This window comes from Oxyura jamaicensis, chromosome 25, assembly GCF_011077185.1.
Source record: "Oxyura jamaicensis isolate SHBP4307 breed ruddy duck chromosome 25, BPBGC_Ojam_1.0, whole genome shotgun sequence".
In the NCBI taxonomy this organism is placed as follows: domain Eukaryota; kingdom Metazoa; phylum Chordata; class Aves; order Anseriformes; family Anatidae; genus Oxyura; species Oxyura jamaicensis.
The window spans coordinates 2,612,966-2,633,026 of NC_048917.1; the positions used below are offsets into that span (position 1 = coordinate 2,612,966).

Below are 20,061 nucleotides of genomic sequence, written 5' to 3' on the forward strand. Positions count from 1 at the left end.
AGAGATAAAAATGTTATTAAAGCCTACTCAAGTTTACTAAGCTTTTAAGGGATTCATGTTTAATAATTGGACATACAACTGAAAGCTGACATTTAAAAAATATGTTATTGTTTAGAGAATAGAAATCTCAAGTTAAAAAATTGGGAGATACAGAGATCAACAATGGAAAAACATTATTCAAGGTAAAAACAGAACTGATGGATGGCAGTAAAATGAGGTCTGCACACTCCTGTAATCCCTTCTGGATTTCTAATACTTATTCTCAAAGTATAACAAGTTAACTAAATTTTAGATAGTAAAAGAGAAATTAAGGCATACTGCTGAAATGAGGGCTCTGAATTAGATGCTACATATACTCTTCATTAAAGTAACCTGCTTTTAATAGCATTATGTGTTAGGGCTCTAGTTACTATAGTACGCTTGCATTTAACCTAATGCACACATACAGGCAGATACATACACGGTAATGAGACAGATTTTAAGATCAGAAGATATTTTTACAGTAAATTAATTTGACTTCTGATACAATGTCATACACTTGAACTCAGTCAAGTTTCTCTCTCTCGACAAACAATCCCTACATTTTGTATTCAAAGGATGCATTTCAGAAAGCCACTGCACCTTGATTCAAACATCTGAAATGAAAGACAACTTGCCGTCTTCTCTGAAAAACTGTTTTGGCAGCTCACTACAGTCTATTATTAAAAGGAAATGGGACTACCTGAGCACAACACATCTGAAAACTATTATCTTAATTTTTTAAGGCACATAGGTATTCCACCACCAGAAGGAGAGGTTAGCCTGCTCCACGTCACAACATAGGGCAGAAGGAAGGTTAAAACACCGATCACCTATTTGCATTCTGGTGTTTCATGTTCCAGAATGTATCACCAGCACAAAGCTACCGCTTGCCCTTATGTAAATACAGCAATTGCAAACTGAAGTATACTTTGTTGAGCTATCCTAAGCAGTAGCATTCTCTGCAATAATCAAGGTTACTGCTTTTAATATTAATTATGACCCTCTGCTTACTAATGGCAGGCATTTGTTTAATTTGCTTTGGCAAACAGTCAGCTCCTTCACCCACCGGGAAAAAAAAGTTAATCTAGAGAGGATTTAAAAAAAGAAGTCAGGTCTTCTGTCAAATTGTGCTGCGCTGAATCACTAAGACTTGCAAAAAAGTTACTCTGCAGTAACTACTTACAAGACCTGGAAGACAAGTTCTTATCGAGAGGAAAAGGAAAAGCATTTTGAAAAGGCAAAGTGTGAACCTCCATTCTCAAGAGGCAAGCAAATCCTTAAACTAAAGGCAAAAAAGAAAAAAAAAAAAAAAGAAAACCATTCTATAGAAAGGTACGACTTAATTCCAGCCAAACACGCACCCTTTAATACCCACCTAACTCAGTGGTAACTAAACTGTAAGGAGGAAACCAATGGAAGAAGGAAGCAGCGAAAGCAACTAGCTAAAAACACTAAGCGTAACACCAAGCTCTTTAGGCATTGTCACAAAGAACAATGGGAAAGCACCTATTTTATTTTTCTTCCAAACACAGTGATGAAGTATTGTTAGAGGCACTTATGAATCGTCATGACAAATCAATAAGCTGAACCAACGTCACCAATACTTCTGCAATTTCAGAAGGAAGGGGCGAGAAGTTAAAATGAAACAAGTACTCAATACAAAAGGAGAGTATGCTAAAGTAATCAAGGATAGACACACAGCTTTATAAACATAAATACCATGATTAAAAAAAAAAAAAAAAAAAAGTCACTTGGATAAAAAGAGGCCTCCCCACAACATCAATAAAAGGTCCATATTAGCAGGCCCATGCAGCCCCACTAGGAAGGTAACAAGCTCTTCTTTCGGGTTGGAGTTTCTGGGATGGCAATACAGGTTCTGTTTGGTGGACAGACCTCTCCATTCCCCTTCACTAAGGCACACTGACAGCCTCGCAGAAACTTCCAGCGGGTGGCCAAGTGCCACCAGCAGCCCCTTGTGACCCTGAGCAGCCTCGCCAGGGGCTTCCCCCAGGTCCTGTGCCCATGGCCCCAGGAGATTTGTTTATGCTCAAGCCCTGGGCACCCGGCCCCTGCCAGGCCTGCGCTGCGTGTCACCCATCTCCAGCCCAGCCACAAGGGCTGCTGATGTGGGCTGAGCCCAGTACTGCCTCCATGGCTTCAACCTGCACCTCTCTGGACTGCGTCCGACACTGGTCATTGTCACTGGGCCTGATCCTGACCTGCACATCAACTCCCCCGCTCTGCCTTGGCCTGCCTCCTCACCACAGAGGGCTCTGGCAACATGAACTCTCGGTCTCTGTACATTTTTCTCTACATCTTTGCTTCTAAAGCATTCAATTAGCTACTGTGATTCACCCTGTAGTTCCACAAACATCAGCAAAAGGAAGGCACTGACAGGAGCAAATGGGTGAAAACCTCACATTCCAGCCCATGCTAAACTGCAGTGCCTGTGTACTCCAGGCGAGATGCAATTCAGTACTGATCAGAGCACAACTGTGCAGACAACACTCCTGGAACGAGAACTCAGAATTTCTTATTGCTGATAAAAATCATAGACAATATGAAAAACTTTCCCAGATATTTCCCTAAAGATAACCATGTTTTTGTTAAGTACTAATTTACTTTTAATTATTTAATTTCTTTGGTGAAGTAGACTTCACACTCCTCTAGGAAAGCTACTACTGGGTAAACAGATAGTGACTCCAGTACACAATCCTCCTTTGTTCTCAAACCTGCAGTCTTGTGCAACCACACACTGAACTTCTCTTCAGCAAAAGATCTGTGTAATTCTTCCAGTGGGAGTTGAGGACTCTGGAAAATTCATGTGGACTAACAGCTAATGCTGTCTACAAAATTACTTTTGGAAATCGAGGTAGAACTGAGGCTAACTTCAGACATCGCTCCTTTCCTTCTTAGCTCATTTGCAAGGAATTACAAAGGTTGAGCTTTCTTCGCTGTGTTTTAATAAAATCTCTACATCAAGGTCAGTCTGGTTAGTCAAATTGTACAATTCAAGCGGCAGTGAAGAAACTAATGCACAGCTCTCTCTTATAACAGCAGAGTAAAACTAGCAATGAAATAACAAATATTTTCTGTACTGTTGTTTTAGCAGTTGGATGTAAGTGATCTAGACAGTAAACTGTAACAATAAATGTCAGTAAAACTTCCACTACTTTATCTGCTCTAAGGACACTTAGGATAATTTGAGAAAGATGCAGTAGGGTAGGAAAATGGCCTTTACAGTGAAATGTCTGCAATTGCACATTACAAAGAGAAACAGAGACAAATGATGAGTACAATACCAAGTAGAGAATGCAGAAGCTGTTTTTGAAACAATGATGACACTTAACTGTATCATCACTAGAGGGTGCCGTACAATTACAGAGCTGCAGTTTTGTTTTCAACTAAGATCATGTTTTCATACTCACACAGCTGCAAGTTATACAAATTATTAGGATAACAACACGAACTACTGTTGCACTGGCACACATCTGACTGTGCAACAGAATTGGAACAGCAAGTTTAATTAACAGAAAATTAATTATAAAAAAGCGACTACTACACTGCCAATTTAGTTTGCTGAGTCAACTTAGTAAAAGTAAGAAGAGAGCCAGTGCCAAGACAAATAAAATGCTGGGATCAGCCTTTTGCACAGCACCTTGGTGTAAGAAAGGACACCAAAAACACGATGGCCACAGTTCTGTCCTTGCCCAACTACACATCTCCATACCTTGTTTCAGTATTAGTGAAGAAAGGTAGCTCAGACTGCATAGGCTGCATTTACTTACTTGGTAGAGAAAAGTTTCCCCAGTAGTCTTATGCAGCTCATCACAAACATCGTTACCAGTGCAAGGGAAGGACTCACTATATGGAGCAAGAGGCAATGTGAAGACCAAATCAGACCTCTTCAAGCTTCCATGGAAATGCAACATGAGATGTGATGGGAGTGGGAGGATTGCAAGCAGAGGTCAACTTTGTGCTGGCCTTCTCCATGGCAGTGACCTCGATTCCATCATCACTCACAAACCACAACTTTCATTTCTTGTATTCATGCAGTTTTTCAAATGATGTCTGCTTACTGGCTATGAAGTAAGCGTCCTCCCTGGGGGCTGACTAGGACTGACAAAGTCACTGACATTTTATTGTAAAATATTCTCTCGGGTCCCATCTCCCATCCTAAAGCAACACACCTCGTTTCTAAGCAGCAATACTGGAGTGTTGCACGACTGTGTATACCAGTGACAGAACATCCAAATACTATAAATTTTAGCACAGCTGCAAAAGAGCATGCTTTCAAACTATTAGAAGCAGATGCACTTTGATCAAACCTAGATCTTTGTTTCTTCCTTGAGTCTTGATCCCTTACTGATGCCCTCATTATACAATGCAAAGACAAGTGACCAGAACAGTAGATAAAACTACGCTAGCAGCCTCGCAGCAGTCTGTGTAACCTTAAGTGATCTACAAAGTAGGATGAGTCAGAAGGTGAACAATTTCCCTCTTTTTAATCTGACAGATCATATTATAAGGCAAGTGCAAATTCCTGACTTTCAACACAATTGTTCAAATGGCTTTAGAAATCTTATGTAACTACAAAGAGAAGCAGAAGCGAGCTGGTTATCAGAAATGGGCGATGCCCACCTTCTAACGTACACCAATGAAGTGCTCAATTTTTACACTAAACAGCTCATACAAAGCGAAGGAGATGAACTTCACTTAGCTGTGAAATGAACAGGGTGCATTCCTGAAATTCTTTAATACCAAAGATGACCACTCAACATCATTCAGTCAATAAAAATAAAAAAGTAATGGCCCCTTTTACATAGATGCTGTACTCAGTACCTGAACACCTCAAGCTCTGCCAGCAATTTTACTGCTATGATCATTAAGATTGTAGAAAGAAGCTGTCTTACCTTCTTCAAGGTCGATACTCAGAAACACTTCCAGATTGCTGGAGGCTGCTTTCTGACTGGGGCTATATTTTAAATCTTCACTGGGTCAGATTCTGATACTTATCACGTGTGTTATTTTTCACAGCCTTGAATTAAGTTGATGGTTTTATTTCAGCTACTTAGTAGTAGTAGCTCTTTATAGCTCTAGCTGAAAGGAGACAGTTTCCACTGGAATATCAGACAGCAACTTTCCCCCGGTATTACTTACTCTGTTGTTTTGTACACATCGGAGTAGAGCCCTGCCTTCTGGTACTTCTTCTTTGGGGGCCGAGGGGCTTTTTTCTCACGCTGGGCAAGAGAAGGCAAAGGCTGTTCAGTGTTTTCAGGTTCCTGTGGTTTCCCAAGGGCATCATGTGGACTGGGTGGTTCAGCTGCTGTCTCAGAAAAACTGGAAAGAAAATTAAAGATTATCTTACAGTATTTCTTACCATAAACATTATCTTACCATATGTCATTATTCCTTTTTATGGTCAGCAGCAAAATAAAAAGCCCAGGTTTCTGAATTACTAGGTGCCTCAGCTGTTTAAAGATGTAACTCAATGATCATGATCAAGTGGTAGTTAATCATAAAAAACGGAGGATCTTTTTAGAGTAATGTTATTACTCCTAATATTTACCGGTTGGAGCCTTAGTGGAGTAATTTAGAAGGTGGCTTATGCTATCTGCTTTTATACTCTAAAAATAGTAGGTGGTAAACCTTTTCTTAGCTTTCAGGAGAGCCATACAATATATTATTTGAACACACAGTTCCAGCAAAATTGTGCAATTCTAAATGTCTATATTTTAGTATTAATTTCTGAAACACTTCTGAAACACAAATGGATGATTATTTTTCAGAATTATTCTGAAAACACAGGAAGGAAGACTTCTGAAAGAGCTTGATCTGTTTATAATGATGACTTTGGGGATAAGCATGTGAAGATTAAATCAGAGACTTCTGGTGTGTTCCTTTAACCAGCCAGTGACTGCACTTTTAAGACAGGTGCATACCATAACTCCTATTTGCAGCTTTGGTTTTACTCTTTATTTGCTGTATATCAGTTGATCTCACCTGACATTGTGTCGCTTGTAAATACTTGCTTATCATGCATAAAAGTCACACACTTAAGGTTTGCATGGAGCATGTAGCTCCTATAGTTCATTATTCAGCACATGATGATCTTTGCTAAAGTGCCTCATTAGTAAACTTGTTAACAACACATTAAATGAATCCTTCATTGAGATAATCAGAAAACATGTTTCACTTGAGGCACAAGCACAAAAATAAGTTTTAGATTACCTGCAATTCCATTCCATTTTGGGGTGTGATGTTTGGTAGCTTACAAAGACCCTAAGCTTTCTTATAACTGACAAACTCCTTTGTGAAACCAAATGTACCAAGCAGAGCTCGTATGAGTAGGTTCTTTGATGGTCTGAAATGTTGCAAGTGCCAACATATAACGGAGATACATAATTGTAAGAGAATTACCTCTTAGTGCTCTCCTGTTCTTCTTCTGGAAGAGACTTTTGTCGCTTCCTGGCCTGTTCCTCTGTAAGCCACCTCTTTCTCTTCCAGCCTTTTCGGTGATCTGTATTCAAGTTCACACTTTGCACTACAGCTTCAATTACGTCTGTGATGGTATCAGGTCCAAGGTGTAAAGGACTGCTGCTTTCTTCCCTTTTGTCTAACTCCTGACTGACCAGTCGAGCTGCCTGGAAAGCTTGCATTGAGACAACAGCCTGCATTGGGTATTTCCGGGGCCTACCTGGCCTGCGCTTCACAAAATTATTCCCTGTTCGTGACTGCCTTTGCAGCTTTTTGGCTTTCAGAATTTTATTGACGTGGTCAAGATTTTTTTTTGTTGCCAAGATCTTGTTATAATTGCACATTTTCCTAGCTTGTCGCTGCATGGCTTCAACCACACTCCTCTTCAGATGATGTGGGGAATAGCTGTTTGGTAATCTGTCTGACAGAAGTGAGATACTATCACTGCAGGAGCTGCTTGGAATTGCTGGAGCTACAAGGCTATCCTGTTTTCCTAGGCTCCTCTCCCTGTTGTGGTTTCGAGCAGGACTAGCTGATGGTGGAACAGACACATTTGCAATGACGGCTTCTATGGTTTTGTCCAAAGTAGCCTGGCCTTCATGTTGTGCCATGCGCTGCAGTAAGCTGTCCACTGAATCATCAACAGGAGTTGCCAGCCTTGCCCCCCGCGTAGGTACTCCAATCACTGAAACACAAACAAATATAAGTATACTGGAACTTAAGCTGGAGATTGAAAAGCATGTACTAATGTTAACTGCTAAGGGGAAGACAACAAAATATTTCTGTAAAAGGGTTTGTATCTTTTGGCAATAGAGACATCAAGCATTAGCTGTCAAAGATACAACACAATTTGCAGTAAGTATTTTCTAGTCCAAGTCTGTTACTTCGGGGAAATGTGTTCCTCATCAATATTCCAAAGTAAAAAAATTGCAAGTGCAAATGAAAACACTGTTCCCAGAGTTGAAATGATTTAGAGAAAGAAGAATCAGCAGGTCAACTTCTATTAATCCTCCTATGAACAACCTTCTTCCTGCAGGCTTCAAAAAGAAACAGCAACATGCTTGCATGGGCACTGCCGTAAGCACTACAACCACTTGAAAAGCCTAGCAGCCTGAATCATTCTGAAAGCAAGGGAAGGATTTACACTTTCAGCTTTCAATTTTAGATGAGATAATGAAGACAAATTACCCTGCTTTCTTATGGTCTTTAAATACACACTGGGAGGGAGCTGAAAGTTTCTTGCAGAAACACCATCTGCTTAGCACAGTGAGCTCCGTAAGCAGTTGCACCGCCCATGATAACCAAACGGCATGACACAACGCATTTGGACGCCAAGTCTAGTGGCTGTCCTTGAACTAGTGGTTCTGTTTGGATACTGATCCAAAAGGATCAGACAACTGAACCACAAACCCCAAAACAGCTGCAAGCACTGGTCATGTGCGCTTGCTTGGCTGCAAAGCAGCTCTCTATGACAAATGCACTGAAATCCCACATGCAGCCAGATCTGCATAAAAAGGTAACGCAGTCTGGTCTTTACCAGCATCACTTCAGTGTCTTTGCAGCTGAAAAACCTACGACTCAGTTTTATTCCTGTGCTCTCCTGCACAAGAAATGCCTGAACTTTTAACACCTGCCTATACACAGCCTTACAGTTTGCTGTTGTTCCTTTTAACTGAGCAAGTAAAATAAATTTAACAAGACAGAGAAAGAGAACACTTCTTCACTGTAGAATATTTTCTTCAGCATATGCTGAAGAAAGCATCTGTGACAATGTTTGTTTAAAGGGAGGAGGAAATAGCAGTTTTGCCACATTCTTTACATATGGAAATTGTAATAAGTAGTTCTGTAAGTACATATCCTAAGGATGTTTACTACAAATTTGCAATCAACTTCACTGTCTAAGAATGTCTGAATTCTAACAGAAGCTTTTTCTGCAACTGGGATTCCATATAAAATTGGTCAGAGTTAAGGATTTTTTTTGTGTCCAGCAGCAGGTCAGCTTACATCATATTTTCCTCAGTGGCAGTGGGACTGCAAACAGGGTCTCTTTTTACTACATGGCTGACAGCTTCCCAGGAATACACTGGAAATTAACATTTTCAGATCTCCTTCCCTCTGACAATTTGGTCAAAGGATTCAACAGTTCTGTAGCTGTGAAAATCCAGAGCAACACGTACGCATTCACTCCCAGTGTGACTGCACGAGTCTTCCCTCTCTACAAAAAAAGGCTCAAATCCCCTAAGTGCCTTGCAGAATGACTGCTGACTACACTACAAGTCACTTCATGCTCTTAACAGATAACTGGGCACACTCTGACTTAACGGCTGTCCTATTAATCCAGCAAATTCCTGTGATATTACTGAAGTAATTTATACATTGATACAATTTACCTTTTCTGCAATGCTTACCAATCTATCATTTAAGGACTACATGAAATATAGCTCCAAAACTGGAGGTATTCACACTTAATAATGTAACTTTTTGTAGAAAGTCCAACCTGAAGCACTTGTATCCTAAACTCTAAGTGGAAAAATTCAGCATCTCCATGAAAATACTGCTGCTGTAAAATTCTCATAACAATGTTGTCTTAGCTGCCTGTAGCAGTATAGGTCTTAGTATTGCAGTGGTCCCCAGAACAAGATCAGCAAATATTACTTGCCTGTAGAAGATGTGCTCTCAGATGTTGATCTCTTTCTGGAAGGGCTGCAATTTGTGCTCTCTGACTGCCTCTGGGAAGGTTTGTCCTGTGTTGGCAGAGTGCCTGAAAAGTAGATCGGGGAAGACAAAAGCACAAAAAAACACCTCACTTCAGTCTGGCCGTGACAATAAAACACACTGTAGATGCTAAATATTCAAACTAATATTATTCTTTTTTAGCTTTAAGAACGCTGGCTATGATGCATGTACCTGCAGAAAGATGGAACTGAACCATCACAACAGAATTTCTTACAGACCAAAGGCATAGAAAGGACAATAAACAAGCCATATGGAAGAGCCACTTGGTATCCGAGTATCAGCTTTTATGTAAAAAGCAAAAAAAGGAAAAAACAACCAACATGTCCAGGGATGGAGACTCCACAACCTTCCTAGGCAACCAGAGCCAGAGTTCAATCACCCTTATAATGGCATATTTTTCTTCTGTATGAACAGCATTTCCTGTATTTGAGTTTGCGCCCACTGCCCCTTGTCCTGTCACTAGGCAGCACTGAGTTTGGCTCCATTTTCTTTAACCCCTGCCATCAGGTATGGGCAGCATGGATAGGATCTCCCTTGAGTATTTTCTGCTACAGGCTGAACAATCCCAGCTCTCTCAGCCTCTCTATGATGGAATTTCCAATCCCTCAGACACCTTTGGCTTTTCACCAGGCTCACTGCAGTATGTCCATGTATTTCTGGTACTGAGGAGTCCAGAACTTTTATGATGGGTATTATTAGCTTGTGGTGTAACAGCTAAGAAATGTTCCATTAAGAGAGGAAGTAAACAATATCACTGTTCCAATTATTCTAACTTCTTGACAAGGCAGAAGAATCAGATTTAATTTCTTAGGAATTCTTCTCAGTAAGGACACGATTGTAAGGCTGCTGGACATGGTCCTGAGCTGCAAACCAAAAATATTCCTGTGAAGATTTTTAGGTTTTCCTGCATGGCATCCCGATGTAGAGATGGTACTGAGGGCTCCTGAGGCGGCTTCTGTACAGTCTGTTTCTACAACATGCAGGCAGAATGAAAGGTGTACTGGGACTCTGCAGGGAGACTAGACGCAGTTGCTTTATCTTATGTCCTGGGACCTCAGAAAAACAAGGGGGTTAAGGAGAAAAGAGGCAAAAGAGGCAAAGCAGAGAGGGAAGGAGGCAAAAGGGGAAGCAGAGAGAAAAAAAGAAAAAGCAGAGAGAAAAAAAGATTAGGAAAAAAAAAAAAAAAAAAAAAAAGGAAGGAGAAGACTACTTGCTCTAAGCAGGAAGACGTTATACGGCTGTCCTAGTACAGAAGAAAAGTGAAAGGGCCCGGGGGGCCGCTCACTCTCGCTCCCTGAGGCCTCTCCCTGGGCAGCTCGGTGCAGGCCCGAGGCGGAGCGGCCCAGCCCGGCCCAGCGGCGGCAGGGGGCGCCGCTGCCCGCCCCGAGCTGCGCCTCGGCCCCGGTACTCGGATGGAAATCCGGTACCGGCAGCCGGCGGTGGCTAAAACGCCAAGAGGCCTCGCTTGGAAAAGCAAGCTTCCCTCGGCCGCGCGGGCTGCACCTCGGCCTGCGGGCCCCAGGCCTGCCCTCGCGTTTGAATGGCTCCCCGCAGAACCGCTTGTTTTGATTTCCCCTTTCCTTCCAGGAATTGTGAGCAGCCCACTGAGGCTGGTCTGCAACAGGCTAGCTACCTACCAATCGTCCCAAACAATTCGTGGTGCAGAGCTGCACATGCTTACACACCACCGTGAGCCCCAGCTGAGCGGGTCATGACGCCCACCAGAGCCCTGCTCCTCCACATGGCCCTCAGGCCAGGCTCTCCCGTTTAACTTTGGCAGCCAGCTAACAAAAGCATGCCAGGAAGGGAATATGACACGACACAACGAAGGAGCCCATGATACTCGCTTCTCAACATCCTCACTTCACAGTTTAAGAATAAATCCATGTTTTTTTTTGCAGGACCCCTGATCGGAGCAGGCACTGTTACACTGCTCATGTATAATGCAAAGCAGTTTTGCCTCGTGGACACGAGACTGAGCCCGTCACTCGCTGTGCTTCCATACCCTTTTTGGGACGTGCTCCCAGCTGCTCTCACCAGAGCCAAGGCAGCAGGCGAGGACGCTGCCATGGGCAGCAACACCAGAGCTACCGCCTATTTCACCATGTAAAGACAAAAAGTTACAGCCTAGGGGCCTTCGTGTCGGAGCCTGAACTGCCTGTTTTAAACAACAAATCTCTAGCATGTAAGCATCTCTCTAAACTCCATCTCCCGTGAGATACCAACACTTGCTAGCATCCCTTCCCCAAAACATTCGCATTTTGATTACAGCTCTGATACAAGCAATCAGAGACCGTCTAGCATCAGCTGAAATCACAGCATCTGTCGGTTCAAAAATCTGTGGAAAGGAAGGGTATTTTTCACGTGGGTATTTCTGAAATAAACTATCACGAATGCCCCCAATGGATCACACAGGACAATTTTAGGAAGCATTGCCCAGTGCTTGTCTTGGACTTTTCTTTTTAACAGCTCTGATTCAGCGTTCCCCCCACCATGCACCTTGACTGCATCTGGCTTAATAAATAATCTTTGCTGCACCTCATTTTTTTCTCCATCTATGCTATTTTGTGAAGTACACAAAAATATTTAAGTCTTTCATGGTAATAGCTTCAGAATCACAATTCAGCAGAAGAGATAAAAAACCAAACAACTATGCTACTTGACATCGATCTAAACAAAAAATAGGGGCCCTTAACACGCAGCTTTTTTCTAGATGCAGTCTTAAGTTCTCTGATGTACTGCACATACATGATGCGGGGCACTCCTTGTGAATGAGACAAATACTGAGCTGAAGGCTGGTCTCACAATAAAACAGCTGGTTGCAATTGCGGGAAATAAACGCACTGGAAGTGATACATTGCATCTGATGAACCAATTAAACACTCCAAGAGGGAGAGTGATTCAGAGCCTTCACTAGCAGGTTTCAGCTTAAAGCATCTCTGCTTTTTCCTTTAATAAGGCTGTTCCTCATAAAAACCCAAGTCAGATCATTCACTGTAATGGAATTCCTCAGGAAATTCCCTGAACTGCACAAGCTACCACAACTAATTCTTCAATCCTTGGAGACAAACTTAACCCTTCAGTGACCTAGCACTTTGAATTTGTCTTTCCATTGCAGCAGGAGAAACAATCTTACAGCTTTACCACTCTTGGTCTGTGAGGTATTAGTCACAAATGGTTTTGGGTGAATGATTTAAATTTACCAGGGAGAGTGTAGACAAGGATCAGAGCAAGGGAGGAGAAACTATCAGGCTTCTTATATGCAACAGAAGTAAGCAAGTAACAGCACAAGCGACACTTTTGTCTTCTGCGTATTATCTTTGTTATGTGCTCTCACTAAAACCTCCACGGCAATTAAGACAGAAGTGGGTAAAATGTGAAAATTACTCCCACCAACATCTGTAATAATAAAGTACAGCATGAAGTGACAACATGAAGCCAGTAGGGAAACTGAGGTTTAATATAGTTTGTTCCAGTCCTAAACTTCATATTACATATTCTGTTCTTAGTATCATGTAAATGACGAAGTTCATAGCTTCAGAGACCAGGTCCTTCCCATGAACAGCAATCTTTTGATACTGTCATTGCAGTTTTCTATGTATACAGTCTCAGGTAGTTCCATTTCACTTTTGTTTGAGGCTATATAAGATGAGTTTCCCAGCTATTAATAAAGCAGTCATTACAAAGTTTGGTCTTAGGCATTCCCAGAATCATTGAGCAACTGTTTTGAGGTACTGCCAGAGGCCTCAAGTCAGGGATTCAAAGCTACACTGCAGTAAAAATTATCAAAATACCTAAAATGGAATCATAAAAGAAATTTGAAACGTTTTCTTTAATGGAGAAGTCCTTCGCAATAGTAGCACCAATAGCTAGCCTAAAACCAATCAACCAAACTTCAAAATAAGCAGAAAAAAGACTTTTACAGTATCAACAACCTTGAGAAATTTTAGATAGTTAAAATTGTAAGGGAAAAACCAAACAACAAACAAAAAAACTTTTCATGAGAAAGCATCCCTAGCAAAACTTTATATACTGCTATAACAAAGCCAGACAGATCTGGTGGGAAGAGGTACTTACACAGTCCCAGAAGTCTGTACCAAAAGATACGCAGAACTTTAATAGTAGAAATTCTCAAGAGCAAAAGCACTAGTAATACTGAAATTCAACACAGAAAATTTGCCACAAAGCTAAAGTTATACTTGCTTGCCTTTTCTAGTGCACGTTTGCTAGAACATAAAATAGCAAGGCTAGTACGAAATGATACAATTAGAGCTCCCTTACCTGACAGAGGCTGCAGTGCCTTTTCAATAGAAGGCAATGGTTCCTTTCTAAGAGGTCGATTTAGCGAGGAGTCTTGTGCACTGAAGAGTCCAGGGCTGTCAGTTAATTTTTTACGTCCATTGGTGCTGGTAGAGTTTGTGACTCTGCAGCTGCCTATTGCACTTGTGAAAAGATTTGTGTGCTCATCATTGCTGGCTGGCTCCGAGCTGGGAGTAAATCCCCCCAGGGACAGACCTGGGGAATTTTCCGAACAGTCTATCTGTAACGGTGTCTGCAATCCCAGTGCTAACGAATTATTCTCCGAAGGCTCTCTCCTGACCCATTGTTCATCTCTGCTTAGCAAACCCTTTGAAGGTGACAGGTGTGGACAAGACATATGACATCTGTGTTTCTCCTTGTGTTTGTACCTTTCACCAACAGCCTCCTTCCCAAATCTGTAGCGCTTCAAGGACTCCAGAACAGTTCTCGAAGAGCTATTAGCTGTTATAGTGTCCATGGAAACCTGTGGCTGTTCAGAAGTACGATGTTCTCTGTGTTTGTGGCGATGTCTATGCTTATGCTCGAGCATCCAGCCATAGGCCATTTCAGGTGGCACACTGGGGTAGGTGCTCATTGACAAGAGCGGAGTCCGACTCGTTGTGAGGAAAGCCTCCTGGCGTAAAAGTTTATGCTTCTTCTTGTGATATTTGGTGGGATTGAGAAGCAAATGGCCTGTATGCATGTAGGAAGGCGGTGGCAGTGGGGTAGTGAAAGACGGGGAAGGTGGAGGAGGATAAAGGGTTGGAGGGTACCTTCCATAATAACCTAAACCTATGGGAGCAGCTGCAAGGGGAGATGGAGAATAAGGCATGCCGTAAGAGGGATAGAACCCTGTACTGGAGAGAGGAAAGCTGAGACTGTGCATAAAAGGCATTTCTGCCATAGCCTCCCGCATTTTTGGAGGCCTGCCTCTCTTTTTCTTTAAGTCAGGTTTTCTAATGTAGTGCAAGGGATCTAAAGGAAAAGTAGGGTGAGTATAGAAACTATTGAAATTTATCCTGAAAATGGTAGGCAGTAAGTCTCGGGGTATAAAATGGTGACTTCTGTGGGTTATTCTAATTTCACTTAATCGACTTATTAATTCTTCTAATTCAGCTAGAAAATCTGGGTCCTGTCTGCCTCGGAGTTGAGGATACTTCTTTTTCCTTTTTCGCTTCTGCCTCTTCATTTTGTCGTAGCTAAGGTAATCGTGACTTCGGCGCTTGCATTTGTGTTTATGCTTCTCTTTGAGATTGCTTAAAACTGTGGAAGTTTCAGGCGTAATAAGGGAAACATGATCAAATGAATGCCTTTTCTTTTTTTGCCCACAAAACTTCTCTGCTCGATCCGAAGTACTGTTATTATCTGTTCCTATCCCGCTGTCACTGGGTATTGTTTCATCGCTGTGAGACTCGCTCACTGGGGAAGGAGTAGCTTCTTTCAGGGATGTCAGCTCACTCAAGTGAGAAGGAGAGTTTGGCAATAGCGTAGGTGGAGATAATCTCCTCCTTCCTTTAGCAGCTTTCTTCATTGCAAGTGTCTGAACAACACTTCCTTGTCTGGAGTGGATATGTAAATATGGCACAGAGCTGGGCTCAATAAATCCGGCGTCGCTGCTGACAGGGCTCTGTCCCCCACTCACGGCAGAAGACTGAGAACAAACGGGAGATGGAAGAATCTCGGAACTATTAGCTGCTGAAGGCAGCAAATGGGGAAGGACTTGTCCAAATGATGTCCCGGGAGTTTGCTGGGCAGACTTCTCAAGAACTGTCAAGCTGGCAGAATTGCTAGTTAAAATACCATTCAGGACAGCTTTAGGTTTCCTTCCTCTCCTTTTTCCTATATAAATGGTTCCTTTCTTGCTGACATTTATTTGCTGGCCTAATTTTGAACCAAAAGTGGCAGCAAGAGTTGACACCGTATTGTGGAGTTTAGATTGCACTTTCCCTTTGTTATTTGGTTCCACTGTACTAGAGAGAATCTGATTCAAAAGTTTCTTTCGCTTCAAAGTTTTCATTTTATTTATTTTTCGAATAATTGTTTTCATTAACTGTCCATTATTTCTCTTGGCAACTTTTCTGTCTGAGTCTACTTCCAAATCAGTCATGCTACAAATATTAGGTTTTTGGACTTCTTCTGGCCCTCGGAGCTGGTCCTTTCTCTCAAAAAAATCCCCACTTCGATGTTGATCACTTTCAGACTCTATCTTATTTGAGTTCTCTGTTCCAACAAAAGGTGCCACAGAAAGAATAGGTGGCTTCATTTTAATCGACGACCTGATCTGTCTTTTAGGTCTCCCTCTCTTTTTAGGAAAAGCTTGTCCTGATAAACTCTGTTTTAGGGAAGGAATTTCTACTTCAGGCTGCAAAATGGGAGGTTCTTGCTCTTCTTTTGACTGCACTGAAAAGACTTTTGATGCTGGGATCTTTAGAGTTCTTTTGGGGGGACCTTCTAGCTCTGGCATCTCCTTTGATTTGGGTCTTCCTCTTTTGGGTTTATACATGTCAGGTAAGAAATCATCTGACATACACAAACTTGAGGGTTGTTTGTGAGTGCTGTAGAACTTTTGAGTCTGCTTGTCAGTCTCAGTTAACAGTGCAAGAGACTGTCCATTAGCCTCATTCAGTTTTGGCAACTGATGTTTGACAAATTCGTGCTCCACGAATGTGGATGATCCTATGTTTTTCAAGAACTTGGCCTGCTCCAAATTACTGTTTGATAGTGCACTGTATGAAATGTTTTTAAAAAGCTCTGATCTTTCTAGTTCCAGACCCTTTGGAGGTCGGCACGTGTTTCTTGACACCACTTTAGTCCATCGTGGTTTCCTTCCTTTTCTCTTCTTCAAAGGTTTTGATTGCTGACTAGCGCTCAGATTTTTTGCTCCTTGGCAAGATTTATCTGATGCAGCTATTGCACCAATCTTTAGGAACTGCTTGCTACTAAACAAGCTTGTAAAACTAACTACTGAAGGGGTGACAGTAGCATGAATGCTTGTTTCAGCTGCCAAAATAGGTTTTTTCCCTATAGAGGGACTAGTTCTTGAAGTTTCTACATAAGTAGCCTTTGAATCATTTAGATCTTTATCAGCACCTTTAAAATCGGTGCTCAGAGTATGGTTCAATGTTCTGTTTATATTCAGAAGCGTACTGTCAGGCGAAAACTGAGTTTTGCCAATCTGATCTGAAATGCCTTCTAAGAGATCAGCTGTGGAACTTAAATGCAACGTGTTAGATGCTAACTGGGAAGATGTTGTTGAGAGGTTCCTGTTTAAGTTTGTAACAGACACTGTGGGTGAAGGTGATGGGAGATTTCCCTCTCCTACTGCACTAAACGGGGACTTTGCTGTGGATACATCTGAAGCACCTCCTGTCCGGAAGTCTGGTGAAGTGCAATATACTGGAGGCTGTTTTTCATGCTTAGATGCTTCATAAATCCCTTTTTCACTAGTTGAGTAACTGTCCTGTGGAACACAGATTCCTTCATTAAACACCTCTTTGCCCACATCAGCAATTTCTTTCCGAATTGAAAATTTTTCCAAGATACTTTCTTTACTTTGCCTCATAATATGCTTCTCAAATGTTTTGCTGGTAGTATTTTCTTTCAGCAGATCTGCAGAATCATGGCTTTCGAGGCTACCAAGGTTTGAATTGCAAGGAAGCTTAAAGGGCTCTGAGGAAGGCATAAGAGTGTCTCCTTTCAGAGTTCCAGAGTCCTTGTTAACCAAACCTACTGGAGTGCTGATTCCTGTTGATTTCTTTCCAGAGTCCTTGTTAATCAATCCCACCACACTGCTAATTCCTGGCATCTTCCTCCCAGAGTCCTTGTTAACTGGTCCCACTGGGCTGCCAATCCCTACTGTCTTTCTTCCAGAGTCTTTGCTATTGAGAACTGTCGTACTGCCATTCCCTGGCATCTTTCTCCCAGAATCCTTGCTAAGCAATCCTGTTGGACTATTTATTCCCAGCAACTTCTTCCCAGCATCCTTGTTAATCAATCCAGCTGGAGTGCCAATCCCTACTGCCTTCTTTACAGACTCCTTATTAGTCAATCCGGTTGGAGTGCTGATACTCGGAAATTTCCTCCCAACATCCTTGTTGATTAACCCAATTGCAGAGCTGGTCACTGGCTGTTTCTTCCCAGAGTCCTTGTTAACTAACCCAGTTGGAGTGCTGATCCCTGCCGGCCTCTTTCCAGAGTCCTTGTTGACCAATCCAATTAACGGGCCAATCCCTTGTGGCTTCTTCCCAGAGTCTTTGTTAACCAATATGGCTGCACTACCAATCCCTAATGGCTTCTTCCCTGAGTCCTTGCTAACCAATCCAACAGCAATGCCAGATCCTGGCAATTTCTTTATCAAATCTTTGTTTACTATCCCACTAGCAGTTATGGTTCCTGGTAGCTTCTTCCCAGAGTCTTTAACCAAACCAGATGCAGTTCCACTTCCGGGCTTCTTCTGCTTTGTTTTGGAAGACTTCAAAGGAGGACACGTTGCAATAAGCTGAGCCAATTTCTCTGTTACAGTTGTTGCTCCGTTAATTTGTGTTCTATCCTTTAAGTCAGAATTATGGCTACTGATAAGAGTTGGAGGAGATGACTTTATATAATCTGTCATTTCAGAGTGCAATGGGGAAACTTTCTTAGATAAAGGATTTGTTTCTACTTGTATACCTTCTTCCACATGTAATTCAACTGTTGCGACATCTCCAGCTTTCTTATATGACTTTGAAGGGTCCTACAAGTCAATAGAAAGAGAAATTCTTTAGGAATAGAGCACAAAGACTCTGAGTAACACAGTGTCTTGCGGAGCTTATTAATACTTGCTTTTGGTAAGGTAACTATATAACCTGGATCTATGAATTTTAAAGCAATTATATTTCAGTGGACATGTTAAAGCTTTTATAACGGTAAGGAAAAACAAACTCACCACCAGTTCTCAATATAAACCATCTAATCTGTTCCCTAGTTATAAGAATTCTCCCCTCTCCCCCCCCAAGAAAAAACAACCCACAACCAACCTACCAAATCCTACTGATATTAAAACGTCTCAATCTTGTCTCATGATACTCTCAATCAATGTAGTACCAAGTTCCCCCCAGAGAAGACTGCTAATTGTACTAAAGTAATTCAAACTATTCTCTTGTTTGTATGGAGTGAGGGAAAGGGAGAAGAACGTGAAGTAAATGAAGCTTGCAAAGTTTTTTTCAGTTCTGACCTGATAAAATTTGAAACTTACTCTGTAAAAAAAAAAAAAAAAGTGCAATATCTATTACCTCAACAAATCCTATTAGGGGATTGTCAATAATTTATTTTAGTTGTTCTTTTTGAAGGACATTCTTTTTACATATAGTTCCCAGCACATCTTTGAACTGTATGGGATACAGTCTCTCCAACCTGGACCTAAAAATGGAAGACCACCATCCCTTACAAGATAATTACATGCACACACTATTTGAGAACTTTATGGGATCTACTATCTCAAAGATTAAATGTAAAGCAGAAGACATCAATGCCATACCTATCCATCCCTCTCCAATAAAAATAATTGCATAGTATTTACTGTACATAATTACAGTCAGCACTAAATTAATTACATTTTAGAAAATTGTAACTACAGTTGGCAAATATCTAATTATGCTGAAGAAAGATATAGCCTGGATTCCTCTGAAATTATTTGATAAATAGCAAACTTTGGTGAAATGAATGAAGTATTTACTCAGCAAGCTAACGCCAGCATGATTTTAACAGAGGATTGCAAGCTGCATTCAGCCTCCCATTACTTCCTAGAGATGGGAAGAAGTTGCTTGAGTAATGTGTTGCCTGAGCTGTCAGAGCCTCTGCAGGGCATTAACAGGCACTCCTCATGCTGAGCTACTGCTTTTCTGCAGAGCCAGAGCTATGCTTCTTTCTGCCTGGCACTTACATGGAAGCTACTGAGTCAGCATGATCCACAGAGTGGTTCCAAACCTGGAATCTAACCACTGCAGCCGAGGCTCTCAGACGTATTGTAGGTGCAGGCAGACAGAGTACTGCAGATCTTAGCTAAGCAGGATTAAAGCAGTCTTTCTGATCAGGGTGGAAAAGACCTTCAAGATCATCAGGTCCAACCATCGACCTGGCCTGTTGAGTCCCATCACTGAACTGTGACCCTTAGTCCCATGTCCCCATGGCTCTGAAATCCCTCCACGGATGGGGACTCCCACTTCCCTGGACTCCCTGTTCTAATGCCTGACTGCCCTTTCCAAGGGTGGTCAAACAAAACACACAAAAAAAAACACAGATTCAGAGCTCTTTCTTGCAATCCTGTATTATTAAAAGTTTCTATTAAAGTGAAGGGGAGGCATCGCTGTCACTGAGTATCATATAGAAAGAGCAACTGCTGTAAAAGGATGATAAAAAGCTAAACTCAAGCAGTGCACAGACATGAACTTCAGGAATAACAAGGATTGTTTTTTCTATGGAAGGTAACAATGGAAGAAAAACATCTGAATACGCTGCTCCTGCACTGAGGAAATTAAGCAAGTCTCAGCT

The 20,061-nt window shown here is 41.7% G+C and overlaps 1 protein-coding gene across 3 annotated transcripts in view; it reads right to left on the reverse strand.

The window, feature by feature from the left end:
* Positions 1-20,061, reverse strand: part of ASH1L (ASH1 like histone lysine methyltransferase) — a 59,433-nt gene that overhangs the window by 21,565 nt on the left and 17,807 nt on the right. For 2 of the 3 annotated variants that reach the window (XM_035346536.1, XM_035346535.1), the window contains exons 3-6: positions 13,516-18,265; positions 9,158-9,259; positions 6,442-7,183; positions 5,182-5,361 (exon numbers count right to left, since the gene is read on the reverse strand). In XM_035346536.1, coding sequence (XP_035202427.1) covers positions 5,182-5,361; positions 6,442-7,183; positions 9,158-9,259; positions 13,516-18,265 — 5,774 coding nt within the window. The remainder of the gene's footprint in view (positions 1-5,181; positions 5,362-6,441; positions 7,184-9,157; positions 9,260-13,515; positions 18,266-20,061) is intronic. The other variant, XM_035346537.1, reaches the window with a different exon arrangement.